Consider the following 10907-nt stretch of genomic DNA (forward strand, 5'->3'; position numbering starts at 1 on the left):
GGGGGGGAGGGGGGGGGGTGCCGGGTGTGGGTGCCAGAGAGGGCGGAGGGAGAGATACGCAGCGAGAGACGGGATGGGGGGGGACACACGTGCCACCCGCTTGTCACCCACCCGGATGGCAGCGGGGCTGGGGACGGCCTCGACCAGGGGCAGGGGGGCTGGAGGGCTGGGGGGGCTTCGGCCGGGGTGGGAGAGCCGGTGGGCAGAAGTGTGGGATGTCGGAGAAGCAGGGACCAGCCCGGAGCGGGCAAAGGGCCTCGCGTCCCACAGCCCGAGGCCCTTAACCCCCTGCCACTGCTCTGCCCCCCCCCGCACCCCCCGGAGCAGCCGGGGTCCCTGGGAAGGGATCGCAGAGGGGGAAATGGCCTCCGCCGTCGCAGAGACAGGAGCAGGACCCGAGGCAGAGGGTGCCCGTCCTGTCGATGCGGCAATGACGAACGTGGTGGATCCTTCGCCTCCTGCAAGCGCCAAGCATTTAAACACTGTATTGGGTTTGCGTGGCAAGGTTTTGGTAGTGGGGGGGGGCTACAGGGGTGGCTTCTGTGAGAAGCTGCTAGAAGCTTCACCCATGTCTCATGGAGCCAAAGCCAGCCAGGTCCAAGACGGACCCGTCACTGGCCAAGGCCAAGCCCGTCAGCAATAGTGGTAGCATCTCTGGGATAACAGATTTAAGAAGGGGGAAAGGAAAACTGCGCTGCTGCAGCTGGAGAGAGGAGTGAGAAAATGTGAGAGAAACAACCCTGCAGACCCCCAGGTCAGTGCAGAAGGAGGAGAGGAGGTGCTCCGGGTGCCGGAGCAGAGATTCCCCTGCAGCCTGTGGAGAAGACCATGGTGAGGCAGGCTGTCCCCCTGCAGCCCAGGGAGGTCCACGGTGGAGCAGATCTCCACCTGCAGCCTGGGGAGGACCCCACGCTGGAGTAGGGGGATGCCCGAAGGAGGTTGTGACCTCATGGGAAGCCCACGGTGGAGCAGACTCCGGGCAGGACCTGTGGCCCCATGGAATGAGGAGCCCACGCTGGAGCAGGTTTTCTGGCAGGTCTTTTAACCCTGCAGGGGACCCATGCTGGAGCAGTGTGCTCCTGAAGGACTGCACGCCATGGAAAGGACCCATGTTGGAGCAGTTTGTGAAGAACTGCAGCCCATGGGAAGGACCCACGTTGGAGAAGTTCATGAAGGACTGTCTCCCATGGGAGGGACCCCACGTTGGAGCAGGGGACGAGTGATGACTCCTGCCCCTGAGGAGGAAGGAGAGGCAGAGACAATGTGTGACGAACTGATTGTAACCCCCATTCCCTGTCCCCCTGTGCCGCTGGGGGGGTAGGTAGAGAATCGGGGAGAGAAGCTGTGCCCGGGAAGAAGGGAGGGGTGGTGGGAAGGTGTTTTGAGATTTGGTTTTATTTCTCATTATCCTACTCTGGTTGACTGGCAATAAATTAAGTTAATTTTCCCCAAGTCAAGCCTGTTTTGCCTGTGACGGTAATTGGTGAGTGATCTCTCCCTGTCCTTATCTCAACCCACAAGCTCTTTGTTATATTTTCTCTCATCTGTCCAGCTGAGGGGGGGTGATAGAGCAGCTTTGGTGGGCACCTGGCCTCCAGCCAGGGTCAATCCATCACCAACACACGCACCGAACCAGCCGCCATGCCGGCGAGCCAGGTTTCATGAGCTTCGGCTCTCACAAAAGCAGTGCTGGGGCCGTGCCTGGCATGGCACGGGGTGTGCCAGCTCCCTGCCAGCTTTGGCACAGCTCCACGCTGCCACGCATCACTGCGCTGCACCGCGACTGCCACCCAGGGCAGCCCTGGCACACCGTCCCCTCCACTCCCACCAGTGCCAGCCCCAGGATCTGGCTCTCTGGGTCGCAGCTCAGCCTCCTCCTCCTCCTCTCTCCCCGCTTGCTCCCGGGGAGCAGTTGCTCCTGCTGCTCTTCTTGGCATCTCTGCATCTCCAGTTCGGGGATGGGCTGTAGGGATGGGGACACCTTCCCCAGTGCAGGGCAGTGTGTGGTACCCAGCTGCCAACTGGGCAGCAAGAGGGTCCCAGGAACTGCGCTGCAGAGAGTTGTCAGCACCTGGAGCCTAGTGCCGAGGGTGAGAGGCTTTGGAGAGTGGGGCTGGAAACGGGATGGACAAGGATGATTAACCGGCCAGTAAATCAGGGGATCATCTGGGTGACCAGCCTGTGCTGGCAGCATTTCCAGGCTCATGCCTGTCCCCAGCTGGAGCCTCACAGTCCCCAGCAGTGCCGGCCTCGTGGCTGGGGCCGGGCAGCAAGCTCTGGTCCCACCACACCACCATGCCATGGGTCGGGACCAGTGCTGGGGTGTGTGGCCACCTCCACTGCCCGCTGAGCTGGCAGCAGCACTAGCAGGCAGGGTGCTCCTCTCCCAGCAGCGTGGTGGAGAAGGGTGCTCGCAGCCTCGACAGCCCCTGCTGGTGTTTAGTGTCAGTTTTGCTGTTTCTGTGATCGTCTGTTATTCCACCACCAGTCAAAAAGAAAATTCCGGTGCTGTCTGGCAAGATTGGGCATAAACGGCCAGGCAATGTGAGCAGAGCAGGGGCTGACAGAGAGGGAGCCGGTGTCCTCCACTGAGATGGACGTCGCGCGAGGCAGCATTGCAGCGAGCAAGCACCCGCCTACCTGGTGCTGCCAGGAGTACCACCGCTTCTAAGGCTCTGCCGCAGCCATTTGATTAATGGGGCAATTTTTAAAGCCTTTGTCTGAGATTTGACATGACTCGAAACCTCTCGGCGGACCGTGAGAGCGGCAAAGCCCCGTGCAGGGAAGCAGATGGTCAGCCGCAGTTGGCCGCAGCCCCTCGATGCACAGCTGCAGCTCAGGCTTTGGTGTCCCCCGAAGGCTCTTCAAGCGGAGACAGGGAGCAGCACCCACCAAGCGGGGCCCTCAGCACCATCAGGTGAGGGGCTGCATCTCCCCTGCTGGGGACGGCACCCTCCTGCCCTGTCCCAGCCGCAACAAGCCGTGTGGCACCACGCTGGGTAAGAGTGTCACCTCCCCAGGGACTCTCTGCTTCAAAATGACCCCTGCAGCCAGCAGCATGAACCCATGGGGAGCCCCGGCACATGCAATCCCTCCCAGGCTGCGTGTCGATCGCAGTGGTCGCCTTTGAGTCCTGCATCAGGGCTGAGGAGAGACGTCCCTTCCCTCCCAGGGGCTGCTGCATCTCCCGGGCATGCTGCCCAGGCTCGGCAGCTCCGCGCCTGCCCTCGGCCTCACCAGCAGCACCGCTTTCCCGTGTGTCCCCGGCCATTGAATTGCATGGCATGGGGTACGGAGGGTGGATGTGCACGTGGAGAGGTGCGGGGGGAGCATTTGGGCTCCCTCTATGGGAACGAATACCCCTCCCGCAGAGCTCCCTCCCCACCCTCAGCACCACCAGAGAACCCACTGACACCCAGCTTATCCCAGAGGCTTCGCTGCCTCCACTGCCCGCAGGCTGCCCTGATCCTGCCACTGCCTGTGCCAGCCCTGACTCATGCCGGCTACCGCTGCCGGTGACGCCCGCGAGATGCCTGTCGGGTCTCGCCTCCTCCCCGTCGTGCCGGATTTGGTCCCACCGTCGCTTCCTCACGGCCCTGCCCTTCCTCCCTGCCTGCCTCGGCACCGCTGCCTGCACGGCTGGGACCGTGGGTGCCAGGACCAGGACCCGGCTCAGCCCCAGTAGCTCCGTGCCCAGGGCAGGGAGAATTCCCCTGGGACCTGTGCCTGCTCCTCCAGAGGCAGCTCTGAGGGGTGGCAGAGGTGGGTGTCCCGTGGGTGGCTGCTCCCCTTCCCAGCTCTCCCCTGGGACCAGCCCCTTGAGGGGCAGCGGACCCCGAGGCCCGGGGAAGGCTGGCTGGCTGTCCCCGGCCATCCCCCCACTCTGCTAACTCCAGTGACGGCGTGCCATGGCCTGAGCAGGGTCTCCACAGCATGAACCACCCCAGCATTTGGGCCGGTGCAGGCAACCCCGTCCCTCCTGCGGTCCCACCTGAAGTCCCCTGGCACCCGCAGCAGCTTCCAGCAAGAGCTGGGTGCGGGTGCCAGCCACCCCCCCGGGTGCGGGTGCCACCTCCCCGGGCGTGAATGCCGCAGGGTGGTGGGGACAGAGCAGGCTCCAGCCCCAAAAGCGTCCTTGGGAACAGTGACAGGGCTGGGCAAGGGCAGGGTGGCCTTGTGCGCCATCGGCCACAGTTAGCCTGGCCTGGGGGCAGGAGCCACAGGAGCCAGCATGGCCTCCAACACCAGGTACACTTCCTCCTCTTCCTCCTCTTCCTCTTCCTCCTCGAAGGCAGCAAACGCTTGCCTGCCCTGGCTCGGGCTGCAAGGCGCTGCCCAAATGGCCTGTGGCATTTTACCGGCCTCTCCCAAAATTCTGGTCATCTCCACTATTTCTAAAATACTTAGGTTTTCCAAGCATTGTCCAGCTGGAGGGAGGTTCAGCGTCCCGTGCCAGCACCAGAGGCCCTGGTAGGACAGACACCCCCACCACAGGACGGCCCCTCCAGATTGATTTTGATTCACTGCAAAATTTTGATAAACCCCCTACCAGACCGGCTTGACTCAGCCATTCTCAGCTCTCTGCACCAGCAGCCCCAAGAAGCCACTTCACAAGTGACAAAGCTGGTATCAAAAATAGCAGGCGGTTGCAAATTGCAGCACAGACTTGTTTATTTTCTGTCCCCCCCCCAGCTCTGTCTGCCCAGCCTCTGCCATCAGCCCTGGACTGTGCAGGGCAGCGAGGAGGACGGGAGCAGGGCTGGGTGACGTGACCCCAAGCAGGGCACAGGCAGAATAGAATAGAATGGAATGGAATGGAATGGAATGGAATGGAATGGAATAGAATGGAATGGAATAGAATTTCAGCTGGAAGGGACCTACAACGATCATCTAGTCCAACTGCATCTAGTCCATCCAGCCCTCAGGAATGGACACATTCAGGGCTCCCTGGGCAATGCTGGGACGAGGACCGGATAAGGCTGGGCTAAGCAGCCGGTCCTGCACTGGCAGAAGAGGAGCAGAGCAAGCCCCTGCCAAAGGGATTTATTAAACCATGAGAAAACACTGACGACGTGGTGCTCTGTGACTTACAGTGCACCAACAGACTCTTACACTTACCCAGGGACAGGGGATCCGGTGCTGGGTGGTGCTCGAGGGAAAAGCCACCGGCCACAAACCGAACTGGGTGGCAAATCTCCCTAAAACTGGGAGGAGCGGTCCCCCCTCCCAGGCACTGCCCCCCCATTTCAAACTAACATACCAAGCAGTTGAGAAGAACGTGGCAGGTGCCGGTGAAGCAGCACGGGGACGGGTCAGGCGCCTGGGACGGCTCAGTCCTTCATGCCGGTGGGGTGGCCGGGCTGTGGGTGCAGAGGGCACCCCCCACCTCCCACCCCTCCGGCAGCACAGCCTCGGCTGGCAGCCACGCTCTCAGGCTGCCAGGCGAAGCGGCAGCACAAGACATCCCCGTCCCAGGGACACTCCGTGCAGATGTTCACCCTTCACCTCCAGATGTTGCAGATGGTGCAGCAGGCTGCCGTCACGCCAGTGGCACTGGGCTCGACAACATCCAGCCGGTTGTGCAGGCAACACCAGCAAGGCTTCAGCCTACCTTCAGCTCCACCACCTCCCTGCAGCTGAATTTCCACTTCTCCTGTGGCCTTGATAAGGTGTCACCATCCAGGGCGGGGGGTTTGGCAGGGTCCCCCAGAGTGACGGTGGGCACCGAGGCACTGCTGTGAATAACGCCACTGGGAGAGAATAATGTCCCCGCTTGGCCCAGCACGTTATGCCCGACCTCACCAGCACCTCGGCATCCTGGACCTGGCAGTGCTCCCCACACCGGTGCTCGTGAGCCCTCCTGCTGCGCCGCAGCCCCCGGGGAGCGATGCCCACCACAGTTCATGTACTCGCTGGCTCCTTCCCAAGGACAAATGACAGGACCGTGTGTCACATCAATGTCCCCCGTGCAGTTTGGGAAATCCATTTTCTGAAAGGCGGCTCTTAATTGAAAGATGTTCTTCATGGCCACGACATGGCGTAAACCACTTTAAGGACTGCATCCCACATCTCCATCACTGCCAGACCCACTGTTGACTTGCCCACGCCAAACTGGCTGGCCACGGAGCAGTAGTAGCTTCGGGTGGCCAGCTTCCAGGCCACGATGGCCACCCACTCCTACCCGGGGACAGGGTCCTTGAGCTGGTAAGGAGGAGAGAGGCGAGCGGCACGCAGAGCTGAGAACCTCAAGTTGCAACCACTGAAATCTGCTTTCAGCCCAGGGGCCACGAGGGAAGCACAGGGCACCATCATGCAGCCATTCCTAGAAAGCGGCTTGCACCCCAAAACACGGGGCATGGCCAGCAAATGGGCCAGGCACTAACGGGTGGGCCCCACGGCGTGACCCTCCCACGGGACAGTGCAGCTGAGCAGCAGAAAGCGTGCTGTGCTCCAGCAAGCACCGGCACATGAGCACAAAGGCGATGCAACGAGCCCAGTGAGGCTGGGCAGCCGGCAGCACCACCTCCAAGAGGAAAATCCTCTGTGGGAAAGTGCCAGCTCCCATGGCACTGGCATCTTTCACTCTGGAGAGAGGCCAGACGACACACTCCGAGCACAAACTCTTCTGCCCTGGCTGCAGTGGGAGCCCGGCCAGGCTGGGGGACACCGGCGGGAGCCCCAGCACTGGGCTCTGGCAGTGCCCCGGCCCAGACAGGGCACTCTGGTCCTGCTGGGAGCCTGGTGTGCCCATGGCTGGGGGGGGGTATCACAGTGTCCTTCCCCGAGGAACAGGGGACATCCATGACACCCTACATCAGGCATTCAACGTGCACAGCGCGGGGCACGTGGCCATGCATCCATCACCCTGCCGGACCCCCCCCACCTCCTCCCCACCCAGCAGGGGATCCCCAGCACTTGGGCCCATGTTCCCAGCACAGCCGCCTTCCCAAAGCAAGCAGACATCCTCCAGAGCAACCCAGCGCAGTGCCTGCTGCAGGAGGCGGCACCCCCCCAACAGCCCCCCACCACACTCCCGGGCCCCGGGGTCCTCCAGTGCCGTGGGTGGTGGGAAACCCTTCTTAGGCAGCGAGCGAAGCCACCAGCTTGTCACATCCTGGTACAGCTCCTCCTGGCACCCCACCAGCTCTGCCCGCTCCTCCAAGGAGAAACAGGCGGCCACATCCTTGAACATCACTGGGACCTGCGGCAGCGCGGGACCCTGCTCAGCACCCCGGCAGGAGAGTGGATGGGGAGATGAGCCTGGGGGGGTCCCGCTCGCAGCCCCACGGCACCTTCCCCACTCCCACCCTGGCTGCCCAACTGCCACCCCCCGCTTTGGGCAGCACTACGGGGCAGAAACAGCTCCCACAAACAGACATGGCTGGGCATGGGGACATCTGTACGGGGACAGATATGTCCCCACAGGGACCTCCTGGGAGCTGACCCATCCCTCCGAGACCCGTCGGGGAGGGATGGCAGCCCTGAGCCCCAGGTGCCCTGTGGGATGGGGGACACGCTCCAGCAGACCGGGGGTCCCACCAGCACGGTTTCACTGGTGCGCAGCCTGAGCTGGGCAAAACAGGGAAGGGGCTGGGTGGCAGGGGACAGGGCAGCCACCCAGGCTTCACCCAGCTGGTGCCTGGCAGTGCCGCTACATCCAGGGGAGCGGGTCAGGACAGGGGTCCCGGGTGCTGTTCATCCCCCAGAGTCACCCAGCCTACCCCCAGCACCCCTCCGAGGGGAAGGCTAAGGGCCAAAAGCTGGGAAGCGGGGAGAGGCTCTGGCCCTTGGGCTGCCCCCCCCAGCGCAGGATGGGACCTTTCCATTCTGCCGTAAGAGACCAGACCCCACGCTCGCATCACTGTCTTCTGGCTTTAAATACAGATGGTAACAAGGAGATACCCTCCCATGCAGGGGCAGGGTACTGGTGGGACTGGGAGAACTGGGAAGTGCCTTGGAGGGATTTTTTGAGGTCCAAAGGGGTGCGGAGCACAGGGCTCACAGGTCCTGGACGTGCACCCAGCCAAGCCCCAGGGAGGAGGCAGCAGGCACTAGCAAAGTCAGTGTCCTGTGGGGGCAGGATGAGGCCCCCTCCTGCCCCGCTGCCATCCTCCGGGCCTCTCCACACAGGGATAAGCCCCCTCCCACACTCCAGAGCGGCCGCAGCTACTGCTGGCAGCCTGTCGGGTCGTCCCCTGCCCTGAGGGTCCCCCCGTCCCCCTCTCCATGCGCCCGCTGGTGAAGCAGCAGCTTGCTCTTGGAGCTGAAGCCCAGCCGGCACTGGGAGCAGGCAAAGGTCTTGTAGCGCCGGTGGAGCTTCTTGTGCGTGATGAGGTTGGCCTTGTTGCAGAAGGACTTGTCGCACTGGGGGCACGTGAAGGGCCGCTCGCCCGTGTGCACACGCTGGTGCACCAGCAGGTTCCCGCTGCGGCTGAAGCCGCGGCCGCAGTCGGGGCACTTGTGGGAGCGTTCCTGCGCGTGGCTGCGCTGGTGGATGATCAGGCTCTCCTTCCAGCTGAAGCTGCGGTCGCAACGCCCGCAGAGGAAGGGTCGCTCCTCGCAGTCGGCGGCCCGGTGCCGGCTCAGGCTGGCCTCGTCCTCAAAGCGCTTGTCGCACTGGGGGCACTTGCAGCATGTGTCGCCAGCGTGCTCCTTGCGGTGCGCCTGCAGGTCACGCTTGTGGCGGAAGCTGTCCCCACAGAGCGGGCAGGCATAGCCGCCCTCGCCACCGTGGCTCGCCCGGTGCCGCAACAGATCCCCTTTCAAGCAGAAGGTCCTGGTGCACTCCGTGCAGGCATGCCGGCGCCGGCCCCGGTGCTTTTTGTGCGTCAGGAGGTTGCGGTAGTGGCGGAAAGCCTTGCCGCAGGCGCCGCACTGGTAGGAGGGCGCTGGGCGCAGGTGCTCGCGCTGGTGTGCGCTCAGCCCAGCCTCGTCCTCGAAGCTCTGCCCACAGGTGCCGCAGATTAGGAGCCCCCCACCCCTCGCCACGGGCACCTCCAGCAGCCGCTCCCCCCGGTCCCACCCCGGCAGCTCCTGGGGGGCATCCCCGGCCCAGGCCCCCGGCTCCGTGTCGCACCAGCTGGAGCAGAGCACGGGGTGCCCCAACTCCTCGGCCGACCCGGCTGGCGATGCGCACGGGACCCAGCGTCCCCGGTCGTCGTCCTCACACAGGTCCTCGCCGGCCGTCCCGCCCCAGGCAGCTGTCGGGAACAGGGGTGCAGTTATGGCGGGGGGTGTCCCGGCACGGGGACACCGCCGGCACAGACCCGTGACGGTCCCCGTGCCCGCGGCACCGGCCCCTCGCCCGCCGCAGCCTCCCCCCAGCCCTGCAATGCCCACGGGACAACCAGGCCTGGGGGGCCGAGGTGGGACACCCAAACCCACCCGGTGAGGAGGAGCTCGTCTGGGGTGGAGGTCTGGCTGGGGCCAGCCGCCTCATACTGCGCTCGGGGCTTCTGTCTCTAACTTACTAAATCGGCACCGATTTCCCAGCCCGGTGCCCCCCCGGCCACGCGGGGGGTCTCCCCGCAGTCACTCACAGGTGCCAGAGGCGTCAGGAGCTCTGCCGTCCCCCCCGCCGCAGGGGACCCCCCCACACGACTCCTCCCTGGGTTCCATTTTGTGGGTGAGCTTGGACTCGGGGCCTGTGTGGGAGAGAGAAACCTCAGCATCCCTCGAGCCGCCCAAGGAGCGTCACCGTCACCGGGGGCCATGGTGATGTGCCTGGGGGAAGCCGGCTGCGGGAGCAGCGGGACCAGGGGGCTGCCATGTCCAGGGCCCTCAGGAGCTGCCGGCGTCAACCCCGCTTGTGGCAGCGAACCGGGGCACACCAGGGTGGGGAGCGGCAGGGCCGGGGTACCTGGAGCCGTTATTCCTCACACACCGGGGACGGACTCGGCAAGGCCGGGGAGGGCAGCGGGCGCGCTGCAGCCCCGCTCTGCGTGGAGAGACGGTAAGTTGGGCTCTGCCCACGCGCGGCTGGCCGGAGGGGCTCGGGCTGCGGACCCCCGGCTGAGCCTCCGGAACCCCGGCTGAGCCTCCGGACCTCCCAGCCTGGCAGTGCTGCCGGCTCTGTGCCCGGGCTCCCCAGGAGTGCATCCTTACCCAGGGTGGCAACCAGGTCATAGTTGTCCATCATCACCTCCTGGTAGAGCTCCCGCTGCCATGCCACCAGCTCGACCCACTCCTCGGGGGAGAAATAGACGGCCACGTCCTCAAACGTCACTGCGCCCTGGAAAAGAGTGTAGGGGCTGAGGGGACCTGGGGAGCGAGCAGCACCGTCCCCTCGCTGGACCCCAGGCAGGGGGGCGCGGGGGGTGTCTGCAGCCACGTTCACCCCCTTCTCCCAGGGTGCACATGGAGCTGTAGCACACCGCGGTTCCCAAAACGTCCCCGTCCTTGGGCCGCTCGGCTCCCTGGCAATCGGTGCAGGATGGCTGGGGCTACGGTAAGCCCCAGACTGTCCCGGGAAGAGCAGGGCTCCCCAGTTCCCCCCCAGCCCCACGCTCCTCAGCTCGGCCGGAGGGTCTGGCTGCCCCAGCGCCTGGGGACCCACGGGACCCCCCCACCTCCACCAAGCAGGACCAGAGGGCTGGGGGTCACATCCAGCCCACGCTTGGACACCCGGCTCAGCACCGCCCAGAACGGGGCACGGTCCCTCTTCCCGACCTGCCGCGCCCACCCGAGACCACCGGGCACCGGAGAAGCCGGGGATGCTGGCGGCTCCCGCGGGGGGGGTGTCTCCATGCTGGCACAGCAATCCAGGCACACGCACCCCCCCAATTCCCGGGACCCCGCACACGGGCAACAAGAGCCACCGCCGAGCCACGGACCCGGGGGGACGTGGGTCTCAGGCGCAGCCCGGAGCAGCTGCCGCCGAAACCGGGCTGGGAACCGGGACCGGGGCC

The 10907-nt window shown here is 64.7% G+C and overlaps 1 protein-coding gene across 1 annotated transcript in view; it reads right to left on the minus strand.

Annotated features, from left to right (window-relative positions):
* Nucleotides 1-10226, minus strand: part of LOC104829357 (zinc finger protein 208-like) — an 81741-nt gene extending 71515 nt beyond the window's left edge. Inside the window, exons 1-3 of the mRNA XM_010563547.1 lie at nt 10105-10226; nt 9540-9644; nt 8231-9200 (exon numbers count right to left, since the gene is read on the minus strand). Of these exons, the coding sequence (XP_010561849.1) occupies nt 8231-9200; nt 9540-9644; nt 10105-10138 (1109 nt within the window). The 5' untranslated portion in view covers nt 10139-10226. The remainder of the gene's footprint in view (nt 1-8230; nt 9201-9539; nt 9645-10104) is intronic.
* Nucleotides 10227-10907: the final 681 nt, after the last annotated feature.

The sequence above is a fragment of the Haliaeetus leucocephalus genome, unplaced genomic scaffold, assembly GCF_000737465.1.
Source record: "Haliaeetus leucocephalus isolate CR32 unplaced genomic scaffold, Haliaeetus_leucocephalus-4.0 Scaffold0, whole genome shotgun sequence".
In the NCBI taxonomy this organism is placed as follows: Eukaryota; Metazoa; Chordata; class Aves; order Accipitriformes; family Accipitridae; genus Haliaeetus; species Haliaeetus leucocephalus.